This window comes from Urocampus carinirostris, chromosome 8 (assembly GCF_059441175.1).
Source record: "Urocampus carinirostris isolate Australia breed hairy pipefish chromosome 8, RoL_Ucar_1.0, whole genome shotgun sequence".
In the NCBI taxonomy this organism is placed as follows: domain Eukaryota; kingdom Metazoa; phylum Chordata; class Actinopteri; order Syngnathiformes; family Syngnathidae; genus Urocampus; species Urocampus carinirostris.
In genome coordinates, this window is record NC_142356.1 from 22,826,740 (window position 1) to 22,845,274 (window position 18,535).

The 18,535-nt window shown below is 40.6% G+C and overlaps 1 protein-coding gene and 1 long non-coding RNA gene across 2 annotated transcripts; one reads left to right on the forward strand and one right to left on the reverse strand.

The window, feature by feature from the left end:
* Positions 1-4,129: 4,129 nt before the first annotated feature.
* On the reverse strand, positions 4,130-12,277 carry LOC148361263 (uncharacterized). Its single transcript, XR_015851212.1, has 3 exons — positions 12,133-12,277; positions 4,573-4,681; positions 4,130-4,507 (listed from the first exon to the last, which is right to left on the reverse strand). It is a non-coding gene; the product is annotated as an uncharacterized LOC148361263 (long non-coding RNA).
* Positions 12,278-14,860: 2,583 nt separating this feature from the next.
* On the forward strand, positions 14,861-17,545 carry lsm6 (LSM6 homolog, U6 small nuclear RNA and mRNA degradation associated). Its single transcript, XM_088343102.1, has 4 exons — positions 14,861-14,941; positions 16,876-16,979; positions 17,063-17,176; positions 17,386-17,545. Exons 2-4 carry the CDS (start codon positions 16,886-16,888, stop codon positions 17,418-17,420), a joined length of 243 nt encoding a protein of 80 aa, XP_088199228.1. The 5' UTR covers positions 14,861-14,941; positions 16,876-16,885; the 3' UTR covers positions 17,421-17,545.
* Positions 17,546-18,535: the final 990 nt, after the last annotated feature.

The following is an 18,535-nucleotide window of genomic DNA, read 5'->3' on the forward strand; positions in this document are numbered from 1 at the left end:
AGGCACCAACAGTCTAAAACATACACCCACACACAGTATAAACAGCATAAACTGTATGACTCAAATTTCGTATGGAGCAAGGCGTAAAAAACTGGCGCATTTTCATTTTCTTGAGCACCGTCCTCGATTACCAGGTTTAGGAATTTGGCAGATTTCCATGCCATGCTGTGCATTTCAGTATATCCAGGGTGCTGTCATTTATACGCCCCCGGCACAGCTGACTATTTGGTACTACAAAATGAACTCGTCTAAAGCAGGTTTCATATTTGATGCCAATGAATTGATTTTGGTGATTCTGTGCTGTTTTTTAATATTGGATGAATTTACATTTCTTGGGTAATAACTCTCCATTTCTCTCTTTCTCACTACCTCTCCCTCTTTTGCTCTTTCTCCCTATATCTTATCCATCTATACATCCACCCAAGTATCCATATCCCTTGCGCATTGTGAAAACGAGTCTCTCCGCCATCTGGATCTCGGCCAGCTGACATTCCGCGGAGACAAATCGAGAGAGAGCGGCGTTCGGGCAGATTTATCGGCCCATTGGCTCGCCTTAGGAATTTTCTTGTAACATGGAACTCCTGTGAGAAGGGATGAGGGAATTAGTGTAAAACATACCCCCCACTATCTACCCACTTTTACGCCCAACCCCTTACCTTCATTTTAAGACCTTCTATTACTTGTATATATCCCGTCCCACTTTGAATTCACTGGCTTTTATATCAGCTTGGAAGGATGGAAGATGGATGGGTCTGAGCTTTCTTTGATGACAATGAATATTCAAAAGGGGTTGGCAAGGGAATAGTGCTGTACTGTATTCAGTCATTTTATCATGAAATCTGGACTCGAGTGTCCCGATATAGCGTGACACAGAGCCTTTTTGTTGTTTTATTAATTTTTGCTTCTTTGAAGTGTTATTCTGCGATGATAATGGAAAACTGGGTAAGAAATAGATACAATTAGCTGAATTATCTGTCAATGGTAATAGATAATGTATATTTTGTCGTCTATAACCGTGTTTTTCAAACAACGTGCTGTTAGACCTTGTCTAATGTGCCGCAGGAAATTACCTGATTTTATCTTCGGTAAAAATCATGCCATTGTAATGTATGTTTTCTTTCTTCCATTGATCAGCCATGTAACTGTGACAAACATCACTATCAGTAAGTGGCAGTAGAATAGCATTTTTTTCAATTCTTGTACTGCTCATGAGGTAGTATAAAGAAATATATCTAATAACTAATCTTATTTGATGAAGCGGTTTACGATTGCGCTACAAAATAAATAAGATCAAAAATCAAAAAAGGTAAAAATCTTGCACATAATTGTGTTGATTTTTTTAAATTTCTTATTCTACTAGAAAAAGAAAATAAGTTAGAACCTAACAAAATATTTTTGGGTTCGTCTGGCACATCATCTTTTGCTCATGTTGAGTATTGTTTTTGTTATTTTTCCCAAAAAACAAGATGAAAATATAATAAAACTGGAAAAACAAGTTAGAAATGTAGAAAAATCCTCAATTACAGCTGTATTATTAACTAACAATAATAACCAGTGATACCTCCGGAGCCATGGTGATAGTGAGAACGTTATATAGTCAAAGGCAACATGATAATTTAAGCTTTATTGAAACCAAAACCTAGTGTCAGGTGTTAAATTCTAACTAAATTCCACCAAGTCGTCCATTATATGCGTTGTGACCAGGGTAGAGTTTATCCTCACTAGGGTCACGGGGGTGCTTGAGCCCATCCCAGCAATCTTCGGGCAGTGGGCAGGGGACACGACGATCTGGTTTCCAGTCTAAATAGCTTGTCCAAACAAAATCGGAAAGTATCAAAACAAGAAACAAAGACAAACCTGGAAATAGAGTGGTAAATGCATGGCCCGACGCAGTGTACCATTTGAGAAGTCAATATAAAGTGTTTGGATCAGGGGTCGGATCAGGCCTGCTAAGGGATTGAATCCGGCCACGCTGAGGGAAGCGCAAGAGAAAAACGACCTGCAGGTTGAAATATGTCCACTTGATGTTACCAAAGCCAGGTGCCTCTCACAAATGCTCTAGTTGTATGTTTCTTTCTATCTTTGGCTGTCTCTCTTTTCTCTCACTCTCTATTTCTCTCTTTTTCACTCTCTGCCTCTCTTTCTTTGTTCTTCTTTGTCTCTGTGTCTTTCTGCCTTCTTTTGCATTCTCTTCCCTTTTCATTTTCTCTCTCTCTCCCTCTTGCTTTCCCCTTCTCTCTTTCTCTCTTTCTCTCATTCAATTTCTCTTTGAATTTATTTCTCTCTTTCTTTTCCCCTCTCTCACTATTTCTCTTTTTGTCCCTTTTGTTCTTCACGTTCTCTCTCTCTCTCTCTTTCCTTTTCCCAAACTCTTTTTCTCTTACTCTCTTTCTCTTTTTTCTTTCTCTCTTTTTTTCTTTCTCTTCAACCTACAAGTCCGGCCCCCAAGAGAATGTTTGTTCTATCGCGTGGCCCCCGACTTAGAATGAGTTTGAAACCCTAGGTTTGGATGGTTACGGACAGTTGTGTGGAGAATGGGCTTAGGTGTGTCTTGCTCCCTACCCAGTTGGCGCCCTCCTGGGGAAGGTGGAGTGCCAGATTCTAACAGTACATCAATTAAAAAGTCTTAAAAAGCAACCTTTTTTCATAACATGAAACAAAGGGGGTTTCAGACATCCTCATGATAGGAAGTTGGTAATGGTTTCACAAAAAATGCTTTGAATCAAAAATATTGAGTTTTAATGAAAAGAAAATTGAGTGGAACGGCGACAGTCTTGTTTATTTCGTTCGCTTTCTTGTGAGTGTGGATGGCTGCAAAACGGATGTGTCGAATTTTCTCTCGTTAGGCATGAATATTCAAGAGAGTCTGGCAAACCAAGATTGCTGCAACATATCCAGACTGTTGACTCACAGTTCTACTTGTGGCCAAAAAACAGGAGGAGAGTCGCATGCATGCGTGGGATTTGAAAGGAGCTGCTCGTCTCCGCTCGTTATTCCTTTTTGCAGTCATGTTAGACCCGGGGTCGGCAACCCGCGGCTCAGAAGCCGCATGCGGCTCTTTAGAGCTGCGTAGTGGCTCCCTGGCGCTTTCCAAAAATGTTTACAAATTGAAAAAGATTGGAGAGGAAATAGTTTTCTTTTCATGTGGTTTCTGTTGGAGGACAAACATGACACACACACTTTTAACGTTTTCCAATGGTGTAAAAATATCTTGAATCGATTTTACGTTTCAAGTCCTTTGCCGCATTTCTCCTCTGCTGATTTTATTTTAAATGTTGGAGGCTCCAACTTAGAGCCAAGCGTAGCGCAAGCGCCGCCCCTTCCATAGGGGCAGCATTACAATATAACTTAACCTCTTGCTACAGCCCCGATTTAAACACAAAAGTCAATTAAACGGTAGTACATTCCTGACGTGGTCATTTTTAGTAACAAAGTAGCTGTTTTATGATAATGTCTTATTTTTGTCAGTATATATTTTGAATGACACTTAGGGATTTTTTTTTGTTTTGTTGCTTAGGCCCGAGATTGGCTGCATTGGTTCAATATCGAGAAAGAGAGAGAGGGAAAATGATGCTGCATTTTACCCAGGCCCTGACTTATGTGACACTTGCACAGAATTAAAACAGAAACTATGAATACTATTCTATTTCCTTTACCTTTTCAAAAGGCTTTAGCTTTATTTTATTTTTTTCCAAAATGATTTTATAGCGCTGTTTTTTTGCCCAATTCAGAGGCACATTATGCATGTTCTTTTTCCTTTTTTTTCTTGTATCCTGAAACTAAAAATGACTTAAAAATTGATTTCTCTATTCCTCAATACCTGCTCTATATGAATGTATCTCCATTAATTTAGGTTTAGTTTAGTTTATTTATTTAACATTTCTTCACTTTATTGGTTTGTTTATAAATATAGATCTAGATTGTAATGAATTTGTATATTTTAATGAATAGATTATGAATGAATATATAAATATATAAAATGAAGCTATTATTTTTATTATAATTTAGATTTTCAGCCAATGGGCGGTAAGAATTCTTTTTTTGAAGTCAAGACATGAAATCTAGACTAAACTATCATGCAGCCTTGCCTTTTTGAAGATAATGTAATAATAGCTATGGACACAACTGCTAAACCCCTTAGCTACTCATGCACAATTTAATGAAATCAATTCCAAGAGCCGGATTTAAAATTCAGCCTTTAACACACTGTCGAAGAGAATGAAAATAATGCAAGATCTTCTCCACTCTCAATGAGAACAAGGGGGGCATTCTTCTTCCGGCGGTGGGCTAGGAACGTGCAAACACGTCCCCACCTCTGACCCGCTGGCGATCAATAGAGAAAAGTGACGGCCTTCACCTCCAAAGCGTCTGGAGAACGCCGTCGTCTTCATCGGGGCAGACGCCGCATGGCCCATTAATTACTGGCATTAGCATCCATTTTGGGAAAGAACGTTCGGCGGGGCTTTGCGTGAGCGTCATCCGTCAGCGTCTAGAGGTTATCTGCCAACTTGATGAACAGAGAGATTGGCTATGAAACACAAGGTGGGACAGTATGGCAATATGTTATAGTACGCTGGCGCAGCTCATCAGGAAAGAGGGGACGAGTGGCTTTGTTCCAAATGTCAGCATGCATATTTATGGGCGCGCTGGAGTGGCTTCTTGTATAAGCACCATTCACCATCTATCAAACAAGAGGGAAAAAAAATCACGACAGCGTCAGCCTGACAACTTGCTCGCTGAGTGACAAAGTGGAAAAACGTGTGGGGGTGTGATGGTTCTACTTGGAGTTAGGCATATTTAGGGATACTAAAGGTGATTATATTTTATATTACAGGGAGAGTTTGTATTATTTTGCGCCTCCTAGGGGTACACAACACAATTCATTAAAAAAAATTAATGAAGCAAAAATACATTCACTGTGATGTAAACATGGATTTAAAAAAAAAAAACTCACTCAAAAGACCACTCTATATGTTTCTCAAACGTAAGAGAACTATCATATACAGTATAATTTCATTGTAACAATGCATTTCCAATTTTATCCACCTTATTTTTCAGTATATAAGGCGCACAAGATTACATGGCCCGGTTTCAAATCTCTAGCCAATTCTTTGTTTTGAGGTGCGCTTACTAGTCCTGAGAATTTCAGTAATTTCTAAATGGCTTTGTAGTCAATATTTTAAGTTTGACCAAACCAAAAGCCAAAAAACAAAAACCGTGAATTCCAGGAACAGCATTCAATAGCAACTTTGTGACAGTACATTTCCCAAGCTTACTGCTGCAAAATCTGGTCTTTTAATAAATAAATAAATACATCAGAAATCAACTGTTATTTAGATAATTTGGCAAGTTTTAATTTTCACACATTTTCTCTTCAAATATAGCAAAAAAAAATAGCTCAATTATCTGACAATGACAAAATAAATATTTGCTGTACTTATAATTTATAATATGATATTTACTTTATAATTTTATTGAAAGGTACAGTGTGGAATATTTAGCACCCCATAGTGGTAATGAAATTGAAAATTTCATACACGCGTTTTTCCTCACAAGGGTCAAAAAATGAATTAGTTGAAAATAGAAACAATATTAATTTAAAAAATAAACAAGGATACATGAACTACAATACAATTGTGCATTTCCAAATTACTCGTAGGTCGATAAATTTGTATTTAGTTTACATAACATAAGCCTCACCCAGAGAGAGCTATAGGTATCTGTGCTGCTATGGGTACCCAGAAAAACCCCAAAACCTTGTGAAAGGCTGGGCAAAAAATAGAAGAAAATAGCGCATTTTGGTTATTTTGAGTCTCCGTAGTTTGTATTCTTCCTTGTACTTTTTAGCACTCATTTTGAGCTACAATACACAATACAGCGACATCCAGTGGTCGATTACTATACCCTGTTCCTTTGATTTTATATTTTTGATAGCTTTCTCAGTTATTCAGGGGTTTTGTTGTCTTGGGGGATCTTAAAACAATTAACAGTCATATTTGAAGCAGCGATATTATGTTATGTGTATTTTATTGATTTATTTTTGTATTTTATCTGAAAGGACGCCTGAAGATTGATATAGGAAAGGGAAAAGAGCAGAATAACCAGCAGGAAAAAAAACTTATGGCTCAGTCAGGAATAGTAGCAGGGTCACCTGTGTTGCGGACTACCCTCAGTATGAGGTAAGGACGCTTAACTAACAAGCTATCCATCGGGGGGTTCAAAACAGTCTTGGGATATGTTGGTCTCCAACCCATTAACCCCGCCCAACGGCATATCCAACCAGAAAACACACTGTTACAAATTACATAACTGTTTAAGAAAAATCGAAAAACTGATCACTCTAGCTAATAATCAAGCAATAAAGCCATAAAAAGAGGTGACCCGCACGAATGTACATTGTGTGCATTCAAAATTCATAAGTATGCAAATTTTAGCACTCCCTGGCTGGACCCTCGAGGGCCATTTGTCATAAATCAATCATGAAAGGGGCGCCATGCGTCATGGGCATCCTGGGCATGCCTACAATCAGAAGCAAAGCCCAAAGGGGTGGGTAGCATGTGGCACTGTGCTTTGTACAAAGACGGGGAACAACAGATTAGGTAACCCAAAGCCATCCTGCCTGCATAAATTCACAAAGTGCTGCCTGTTTTGGTTCTGAATAAACACCAAACCCCGGCTTTGCACGTACTATTCATGTAAATTCTAAATTGTTAAATCTATGGCTGGAATTTATAAGGTGAATTTGAATGACCTAATTAAGATGGTGCTGATTATTAAACGACTGTTAACTCTGAAAAGACCGAAATGTTAGTTAGTCCATCTAAATGCCGTGAGTTGTTTTCAAAACTGCTCTGAACATTGAGATATGTAATATTACACAGATTGTCTCAGTCAAAAATGTAGGTGCCATTTGACCCCGATTTGTCCTTTCAAACACATGTTAAGACTATTACTAGAACAGCTTTTTTCCATCTTCGCAACATTGCTAAAATTCGCCCTATGCTGTCACAGTCGATTGCGAAGATTATAATTCATGTTTGTTACCTCCCATCTCGATCACTGTAATGCACTACTCTCCGGTCTCCTAAGGTCTAAAATCAAAAGCGTTCAGCTGGTACAAAATGCTGCAGCGAGGCTTTTAACTAAGGGGCCGGTCACACAGACATTTGCGGCTGAATCACGGCCAGAAATTTCTGCCTGTGAGGCGGACGCTATTGGACGCTTTGAGATCGCCATACAGACGAGATACAGCAGTGCTTAACACGCAGTCGGAAATTCGCGCGCGGGTGGCAGCGCGAAAAAGTTTTGGGCGTGGTTACACATGGGTAGGACGGGAAATTTCAGCGGGTAATCGTGGGTGGAGCATGGTAATAGCATGTTCTGCGCCTGTATCGCGGTGTTATTACCTGAAATTAGCGTGTTACGCGTGTGACAGTCAAACGCCTTTCTCCGCGTATATACAGCGCGATTTGCCGAGCACACGTCAGTTGTGCTCGAGACGTCAAGGGGGTGAACATGGATCCCCGTCAGCGTAGTAACCTCGTCTTAATCCTTTTTTATTTCTTGACATTTCTTTTCAAGATAATAAAATAAAAATGATGCCATAGCTTGAAATCTTGATCTTCACGGGACTGTGTCTTGAGCGGTTATGATTTCTACAGCCCGGTGTTTTCCGAGAAATGCATCCCTGCCGAGATTTTCATCCCTTCGCTACTACAACCACTTTTACCTCGTTTTATCTCACTTTTAGGGAATGTAATGGCGAACATATAACCAAAACCACTTCGTCTTGCATTTGTTGGGAATGTAATACAACTTAAACCATTCAGTCTTTGTTTTTGTTGTGAACGTAATCGAACGGTAAATCCCCCCCCCCCCCCCCCCCTCGAGTGAACGCGCATTCTGCTGCGCTTCCAACAAAAGCGATCGTATTCTATATAAAACGCTTATTAAAACAATAAAGCGAGCTAATTATAACAATTGGGAGATCCTAGTCTATATAACGCGTTTATTTAAACAATAAAGTGCGATCGTATTCTACAAAATGCATTTGTTAACGCGGATGAAAAAGTCAAAAGCGATCGCAGCAGAATGCGCGTTCACGCGAGGGGGTGGGGTGGTGGGGATGTTGCGTAGGAGTCGGATTTGGGCACAACACCGGCTCGGGAGCTTTTATACCCGTGGTCCACACGAGAAAATGACGCAGAAATGACGCGATGAGGAAGCGGAACAGTTGCCGGCGTCTGTTTTGCGGGCATACCACCGATGAACAGCGGGTTGGCCAATTTTGCGCATTTTCCATCGCGGGCAACCACGGGCAAAAAAAAAACGCAAAATTTTAGCCGTGATTCAGCCGCAAACGGTTGTGTGACCGGCCCCTAAGACTAGAAAGTTTGTTCACATTACCCCGATTTAAGCTAGCCTGCAATGGCTCCCTGTTAGCTTAAGATTTGATTTTAAGGTTCTGTTGGTAGTATACAAAATCATGCATGGAATTGCTCCCTCATATCTTTCAGATTTAATTTCCCCTAGGTTCGCCTCCCTTACGTTTGCCTGGAACTAGCAATTCTCCTAAGAACAAGCGAGATTTGCTGTATTTACTGTACATGAAACGGGTGCGACCTCCGGGGAGTCAAACGTTGGGCGCGTGTGCTGATGACAGATTTAACCGTCTCCTGGCATCATTACGAACGTTTTCATTATCCTTCATTTCTTCAGTTGCAAAAAATCGAAACTGGTGAATTTAGAAAAAAATGGAGTACAACAGTGATTTGCAGTCAGGCAGAGAAGTATACAAAATCATGCATGGACTTGCTCCCTCATATCTTTCAGATTTAATTTTCCTCTGTGTTCCGGTCCGGAGCCTTCGCTCTGAAAACGCTGGTCTACTAGTGATCCCAAGAGCCAAGAAGGGATCCGCAGGTTCGAGAGCGTTCTCCATTCGGGCCCCAGTGCTGTGGAATGCTCTTCCCCCTGAGATTCAATCCGCAACCTCAGTGGAAATGTTTAAATCTAAATTTAAAACACACTTCTATTCTATAGCACATGAATAACCTATATTTTGTTGACAATATCTGTGCATTATTTGTTATTGCAACATCCATTGCAGCCTGGTCATCCTGGAAGGGGGATTACCTCATGTGTGGTCCCTTCTCAAGGTTTCTTAATTTTCCTCATGTTGAGGTTTTTGAGTTTTTCCTTGCCCTTATGTAGGCTTTGGATAAGCGGATGGTGTAATAATAGTCTATAGTTTCCAATAATCTGTAGTCTTTGCAGCCCTTTGAGACTCTTTGTGATTAAGGGTGTCACAAATAAACATAATTTGACTTGATTTGTTACTAACTAGTTAATTGTGGCATTTAAGCAAGTAAGTAAATCATAGGAAATTCTGAGTGTTAAAATTATATTCAAACTGATTTATAATCTGTTACAGATATACCTTGGTTTTTGCAGTTATTTCGGACCAGAACCACTTGCGAAATGTCAGAATCTGCAAAGTAACGTAGTACATTCATAAAAGCCCCAAGGGTTAAACTTACCTCGAGATGAAGTAATTACTGAGTATATGACTGTAAAAAAAATATACAATTGTAGATCAACAAATAATAACACACGACACATAATTGCAGTTGAATGAATTGTTTTATAGTCATTATAAATAAGTAAAAAAAAATTGGATCATTTCAGTGTAAGAAAGCAATTTACAGAGGGGCTGGCTAGCTGTGTGCTGGCATAGGGTGTCCCCTAATTGAGCCAGTTTTCCGAGATGATTAAAATAAAACTGACAAAAATCTAGCGTTTTCCCATGAGTTGTAGCTCCTGGTCATCCATTTAATGGCTAGTGGACTTGGCGTTGGCAAGATACAGGGTCTGCAGAGGTGGCTTAGGAGAGTCGTTAGCCTAGCTGTTGCATTCATTAAGCTGAACCAGCAGCACCGCTGTTGACTTCTATCCGCCGCCGCCCTATTTACTTTTAGAACCCTATGATAGTCCATGGAGCACCCACTTTTGATCACTATTTTCAAAATCAGTAGAATGCAGGAGATACGAGATGCTGTGAGAGAAGATGCTAACCGGGCTATGAGAAAAAGGAATAAAGGAAAAGTTACTGAAAGTGTGGTTGGACTTAAATAATCGGCCCCAACAAGTGACAATTCTGAATATTTTGGGGGGAGTATGGGACTTTTTAATAAACTTTAAGGATTGAGAGAAAGACAAAAATCATTAATAGGGGGCGGTAATGCACTAAAGTAATGGATGCCAACTGCAGTTAAACTCAAAGAAGAAGAAGGCTCTATGATGGTTTTGTTGTCTTCCATGTCACGTCCCAAGCACAATTGTCTCAGCCTCCTGTTATTCCATTGTACTAATCCTTTTCCTGGCCTTCTGGATCACGAATGCCGCCTGATGAACTCTTGGACTATCGCCTTTGCTATTTGGGTTTATCAGAACCCGGACCCCTCGCCTGCATCTTCCACCACGATTGTTACCTCGCTACCAGAGTTCCGGTGAAGCAATCCTTGCCCATAAAAAGACCACGGTCTGCTGTAATAATCAATGTTTCTGCACTTTTCTTCTGCACCACCCTCTTGCGATTTTATTTTTTAGCCACATTACAAATCCCTTAGCTATGGTTACCATTTTTAGAAGCCCAGCAAAGATTTTAATCGTGCACTATTTTGAAAGTTTCCAAGTTTGTTAAAAATTGTATTGAAGCAATCGATGCTTCTCTCTGAACCCTAGCATTAAAGAAGACCCCAACATTTTCCATTATCTTTTCTATATCAAGCTTGACCCCCAAAGAAAACTTGACCTCGCGGGGGTCACTTAAGTCCAGACGATCACCTCATCTAGCGCCGACGCCAACCCCCATCTGTTGCCCGCTTATTGCTTTAGGAAACAAAGCGGCCCTCCTCCTCTCAACCAGCCCCTTGTGCCACTCCAGTTTCCCTGTTTTCCCACCTCCAAGAGCATCTTGGTTCGGCGCAATCTTTCTATTTCACAAGACACTTTCTCGGGGTTAAAGGGCTCCGAGATTTGTCGTGCAATTGATAGCTGCTGTAGAGTGTTCTCTCCATCAGTTCGTATCTGGGGAGCAATCGTAAACAATTATTTTTTTATTTTTAAATATTACGAAGATTCTGCAAACATGAAAATATAAAACACAAGTTTAGAAAATGATTAATGGTTAATTAACCTAAAAATTATTCGCACAGCACCTGAATGACTTCATATCTGAAAATAATCTTTTTGAATTTATGCAGTCAGGATTCAGGGCTAATTACTTTACTGAACTCTGGTTAAACCTTAAAGTAACCAAAGATCTTCTCCTGGCAATGGATTCTGGCACCCTGTCGGTGTCGCTGCTGCTGTATATCAGCTATGCCTTCGACACAGAGACCAAAACATATTACTAGATTGGCTGGAAAAAACGATTGATATTTTAGGAGCCGTCCTACCTCTCAGACCGGACACAGTGTGTTACATACAACAATATTTAGGTGTGGCATTTGACCCTAATCTGTCATTTCAGGTACAAATGAAGAATATTACTGGACTAGCTTTTTTAATCTTCACAACATTGCAAAGACTCGCCCGAGGCAGTCCCAATCCTATGCTGGGATTATATTTCACGCGTTTGTTACCTCGTGTCTCGATTACTGTAATGCATTGCGCTCTGGTCTCCCGATGTCTAGCATCAAAAGTTTACAGCACCAGCTGCAGCCATGATTATGATTTGTAGGGTAGGCTACAAATGTAGGCTAAATGATAAAGCATAGTACTGAAAAACAAAGCTAAATATTTAGCGTTGACATTTTTTTTCTGATCCAGCCCACATGAAAACATAATGTCGGTATTCGTCCCCTGAGACAAACTGATTTTGACATGCCTGCTATCGAGGGTATTAGCAGCAAAATAAAAACATTGAATATTCATTAATTAGTACCGAATGGGGTGAACGTGGCCCTCAACCACGATTGTTTATGACTTAAGTAGTCATCCTAGTGACCCAAGTTGAACACGGCGCCAGATAGCGAATTAACCTCTAGCCTCAGCGGCGCTAGCCATGCCCTGCTAACAGGCAACCTGTCTACACGCGGTTGCTCTCTCTGTGTTTTAACACATACTCACATGTCCGTCCTCCTGTATCTTTTGGCCCTATTTCCTTCTTGTGACATCGTTTTTCATGTAGCATCCAAGCTGTGCGCCGTTCGGGTCACGCGCCACGGCCAAACGCGGCGTTATCAGATGTGGCACCCTCTTAACCTTCGCCAGACAGCCTGGATGGCGCAATAATACCGGTGACAATGAAAAAAGGTTGTCCAGAGAAGAAATGTTTTTCCATTTTTCCCCACAATTTAGAACAGTCTTTACTTACTGTTAATAGACACTTCCATGTTCAGAGTATGTATGAGACAAATTTTGTTGTTTATGTTATCTTTGCGAAAATCCATGCCATTGTTAAATATGTTTGCTTTTTTTCAAGCAATCAGCCCGTCGCCTGTATTATTCATGTATATCAGTAGGTGGTTTACTATTTTTATTCTTTTTTTCCAACAATTATTTGCTCAGGAGGTAGTACAGGGGAATATATTTAACAACTTACTGTGTTTAATCAAGCAGTTCAAGATTGTGCTGCAAAATATAATAAAAATAGTCTATAAATCCATCCATTTTCTGCCGCTTACCCTTACTAGGGTCACCAGGGTGATGGAGCCTGTCCCAAGTATCTTCGGGCAGTGGGCAGGGGACACCCTGAACTGGTTACCAGCCAGTCGCAATTCACACTGAGACAGACAACTCATTTGCTCATTCACACCTAGAGAAAAATAGGACTGGCCAATTAACCTGACATGCACGTTTTTGGAAGTTGGGAGTAAACTGCAGGGTCCGGGAGAAACCCACGCAGGCACGAGGAGAACAAGCAAACTCCTCAGGGGGAGGCTGCGGTGACTGGAATCAGACCCCAGACATCTGCACCGTGAGGCTGCAAGCTAAACATCCAACCCCGTGCCGCAAAATTATTTTAAAAAGGGATATATTTCAAATATACATTGGGGGATTTTAATTGATTTTCCTAATTTACTTACTATTTCACTGGCAGATCCTTTTTGCTCATTTTCAAGATAAAAATAAAGTAAGTGTTAAAAAAATATATAAATAGACATTTTACAGTTCTTCGATGGGTGTGTGGTTTGGTGGTGTTGGATGCCATAACTACTAGGGTCATCGGAGCACCATTTCTTCTGGTGTGTTCTGGGCTAGTACTACCTGGTGATGCCCACCCCTCTCTCGGCCAACAAATATTTCCACCCAGTGTCGAAACCTGGACCTTTCAGGTGTAAGAACTGTTTTAGAAAAGTTTTGAGTACTCTGACAACTGTCCTTTTCTAAATACATTTGCCTATACACAGTTTTATATCGTAATTATTTTCACAATTTGTATACATTTTAAACATTATAATGAGTCAGAGCTTTGTCTTTGTACACAAACTGTTAAAGCAACTGTAAAAAAAAATGGTTAAAGATCAATATGTTGTAATGTAATGTAATGTTATAGAAGCGAAATATGAAAACCAGTACTAATACTCAAATCTTGAGTAGTCATTGATACAAATACCATCCATCCATCCATTGTCTTCCGCTTATCTGGGGTCAGGTCGTGGGGTCAGCAGCCTTAAAAGGTAAGCCAAGAAGTCCCTATCCCCAGCCACCTCCTCCAGCTCATCCGACGGGATCCCGAGGCGTTCCAAGGCCAGCCTAGAGAGATAGTCCCTCCAGCGAGTCCTGGGTCGCCCCCGAGGCCTCCTGCCGGTGGGACATGCCCAGAAAACCTCCAGAGGGAGGTGTCCAGGAGGGATCCTTATCAGATGCCCAAGCCACCTCAACTGGCTCCTCTCAATGCAGAGGAGCAGTGGCTCTACACAGAGTCCCTCCCGGATGACTGAGCTTCTCACCTTATCTCTAAGGGAAAACCCAGACACCCTGCGGAGGAAACTCATTTCGCCCACTTGTATTCGGGATCGTGTTCTTTCTGTCATAAACCACAGTTCATGACCATAGGTGAGGGTAGGAACATAGATCGACCGGTAGAAAGAGGTTTGCCTTTCGCCTCAGCTCCCTCTTCACCACGACGGACCGGTGCGGGGTCCGAATGACGGCAGTGTGACGGTGTGTGAGTGTGTGTGTCAATGGGTAAGGGTGAAGCACATTGTTAGCACTGTGGGAGGTCTTCAGTGACTTGAAGAGCACTACATGAATGCTAAACATTTACCATTTATTACTAATGTGCCATTAGTATGGGCTATGTACAACAAGAGGGTGGCACAGCAGCTGAATGGTTTGCGTGTCCGCAGAATAGTTCTTAGGTTATGGGTTGAAATCCAGCTACTTTCTGTGCTGAGTTTGTCTGTTCTCCCAATGTGACTGTGACAATGCTCAGGTGTCCTCCCACATTTCCAAAAAGCATGCACGCCAGTTTAATTGGCCATTCCAATTTTTCCCTTGGTGTGAAAAAGTGAGTGAGTTTGTCTCTGTGTGCCCTGCAATGGGCTGAAAGGGGCATAAGCGTTGTACATTTTTTCCCCCATTTAAAAAAAAATCAAAAGTATCATCCATCGAGAGGAAACTGAAGATCTATAACTATGTGGTAGGTAACCAATACCAATACTGTAGTTTAGATGTTACAATAACATTTTCATAGAGTGTCAAGTGCAATTTGACAAAATTTAAGTTTTGTTACCATAAAACCCATAAAAGCAAGTTCAATCTACACAATATAACAAACTAGAGTTTTGAGTCCCGTTTTTTCTTTTTCCTCCTCACTAGGTAGCTGCGTCCACCTTTTCTGTCCTCGTCATTCGCCGTAGCCTACTTCTATATTATTGGTCGAGCAACTACGACGTCACTTCCTACATTCACAGCGTCTTCATAGCACTTGGTAGGTACAGTGTCTATTCTTCGCTATCGTGCAAACGGCACAAACTCAATTATTTAACTATGTAATACGTTTAACAATGTCGTCCATGCGTGTTTTAATAATTACCCTAGTATAATACTCATGCTTTAATATTTCCGCCGTGTCGTTCGATTAGCTGCTAATTAGCAGTCCCCGTTCACAGTAGTTGAATTACATTAATTATAACCATAAATGAAAATCACCGTACTACAAAAAGTAGTTTGTGGCTATTGTGATGGCTTCCCGCGTAGCATACGTGCGCATTTGGTTCTAGTGTAACATACAATTTATTGTTAGCACGCTAGCGGCTAACGTGCCCCCCCCCCCCCCCCCCACACACACACACAAAAAAAAGGGGGGCGGGGGATATTTGTCTTCAAGTAGATGTACAAGAGAGTAATTTGTTATAAAATAAAGGCAAAAAATTGTTTTCACTAGTATGGATTCTGAGTGATATTTGGGGGGGTTAATGATTGGTCTAGGGCAGCATGGCGGTGCATTGGCTAGCGCGTGTGCGGCACAGTTCTGAGATCGAGAGATCAAACCTTCCTGTGTGGAGTTTGCATGTACTCCCCGTGCTTGTGTTGATTTCTTCCGGGCACTCCGGTTTCCTCCCACATTCCAGGGCGGCATTAGCTCAGGAGTTAGAGCTTGGGATCAAGAGTATGCAGGTCGATTCCCGTCTCCTACGTGTTATATGTTCAAGTGTCCTTGGGCAAGACACTGAATCCCTTATGCCCCCTATAGCAGGTAGTTGCCTTACAGGGCTGACGCTGCTATTGGTTAGTTAGTGTGCAAAAGGGAAAAGTGTGAAGCACATTGTAAAGCGCTTTTGGAGGTCTTCATTGACTTGAATGCAGACTATTATGTTAATTGGCCAGTCCAAATAGTTGTCTGTCTCTGTGTCCACTGCCCATAACCCTACTGAGGATTAGGGGTGCAGATAATGGATGAACTCTAATTGGGATAAAATATGTTTTTATAAAATTCCAAAACTACTTTAAACTATAATCGTACTGAAAATGTGCTAATGTCAATGTAAACCACATACAGGAATTGTATGTTTTGTGTTAAATATAAATTAGGCTGTGGACCTTTTACTGTGTAACTGTAACACTTATACAGTTTTCAGTATCCCCAAAATGACCGATTCAAAAATATAAAAAATGTAGGCTAATCTTGTTATATGATGTATAGTTTACGTTGTATATAGTTGTTAATGTTAAAAAAATACCACGAGCAATAAGATCAGAACTACTATATTTTATTTTAACCATTGTGTCTGTGTATTTGGTGTTCTGGGTTGTTGAGTGGGTAAAGAGAAAGTGTGTTCTAATTGAATTTGCATGCAATTATACAGCACTTTGAGTTGCAATTTGTCGTCCGAAAGGTGCTATACAAAAATGTATCTGTTTCGTGAAACTCCCTCTTATGTTCTTTAATCAATTATTAAATTAAGATAAATGTGAATGAACTGAATGTTTAATAACAAACAAATTATAATGGCCAAACATAACTTATTAAAGCTCCCTTCACTCTTATCAGTTTATAGGATGTTATCAGTTCTAGCCTATTTAGTTTGACCACTAGGCATTACGGTAGAGGCTGGTTAATACGTTTGCTTCACAGTTTCAAGGTCCCGGGTTCGATTCCAGCTACCAGGCCCTCTGCAGGATTTGTATGTTCTCCTCGTGCCTGGGTCGGTTTTCTCCAGTCAATCTGGTTTCCTCTGACTTTCCAAAAACATGCATGACAGGCTATTTGGGGCAATTAAATATCACCAAGGTATGAATGTGTGTGAGTGGAGGGATTTTAACCACTAGTTACCTTTTGACACCAATACTGTGTGTATGAACCAACTCGTAATTTGACTGTCCACTCTTCACCCTGTCTAACCCTACCATTTTCTTTCACAGGTTAGCAAGGATGAGTCTTCGAAAGCAGACCCCCAGCGACTTCCTCAAGCAGATCATCGGCAGGCCGGTGGTGGTCAAGCTGAATTCTGGTGTAGATTACCGAGGTATTCATAATTTTGCAACTTACTGATCACTCTCAAAAAGTTGGTGAACGAAATGCATTAATTATCATCGTCCTTGCATACAGGTGTCTTGGCCTGCCTGGATGGTTACATGAACATCGCCATTGAGCAGACAGAGGAGTATGTCAACGGGCAGCTCAAGAACAAATATGGGGATGCCTTTCTAAGAGGAAATAACGGTATAAACTTACATTCTGTTACCACAATTCACTAGCATAACTTTCAGCATACAACCAGCTTCTGTTGGATAATTTCATACACATTTTGTACACACCTGACTCAGCACATGCATTATCATAACGATATCACGTTTGACCCCTAATTTTGTTGTGCTAAATCTTTGCACATTGATTCCACTTACACTTTTCTCGTGTGTCTTTCTCCACAGTTCTTTACATCAGCACTCAGAAGAGGAAAGTTTAGAGATGTTTTTTCTTTTTTGGAAGCCTTTTTTTTGTTTTTATGTTTTGTTGATGCTATGTTTGTGTTTAACTGCGACTTCTGTTTGGAAGAATGTTTTGTGAATAAATCCTGAGTTTTCAGTTAGACCATGCGTTTGGAAGTTTGCTTTTATTATGCAAGATGTTTTTTATGAAAACATTTTTATGCAAAACAGACAATCTTTGAAATTGTAAAAGGGGAATATGATTGGAACTGGGCTGGAATTGTTTGTATACAAAATGTAATAACAGAGCCTGACTGATTTATATAGGATGGGCGTGGACTTGTTATTTCTCAAACTAAAATTTTGATGTACAATTAATTATTAAAAAAATAAAATTTTAAAACAACACTATAGTCCTTGTAGCCTTTCCAGATTTTATTTTAATGGGATTTTTTAAAACATAATTTCCTTTCGTTATTGTTGAAAATTGGCAACATTCTGCACTTCATTGCAAAATGTTGCTGTGTAAGGAACCCTATTGATTTTCAAAATGTGTGTGGTACCACCAGTACAGCGTTTCCCTAATTTTTGAAACTGGGCCCATTAGAAAAAATAACATTGCAGGCCTCTTTGCTAAATGAAACACAATTAGTTTCCATATGTTGGCCCAGATAAAACATTTTGGGAGCATCCAAATGATTGATTTTGCAGGATTCCCCCCCAAAAAAGCTTATAGATATTCACTGGCCTCTATTTAATATACTATTAAATGTCAGGACCCAGAACGGGACCTACTTGCGTGATGTTTTATTGGTTTTATTGAGAGAGGAAGGGCCACGCCCACAATCCTGTGTTCGCTGGACGTGGGAAGCAAGTCGCTCTTGTACTCTGTCATCCGAACACAGAAGTGGAACTTCCGTAGCAGAGATGGCGGTGTCAGGGGCGGAAAACTGGTCGGTGACTGGGAGAACAAGACGTGGTCTGAAACGAGTCGTATGCCAGAACTTGAGTAGACGTAGTCGGGAACAAAAAGGTATCGTAAGTCGGGACGGGAAAGCAGACGTGGTCGGGATCAAAACTGGTTGTAGCGGGAGACAAACGGGACAGGCGGGAGTCAGGAGTCAAAAAAAGGCTTGCCTTGAAAAACAGGTTC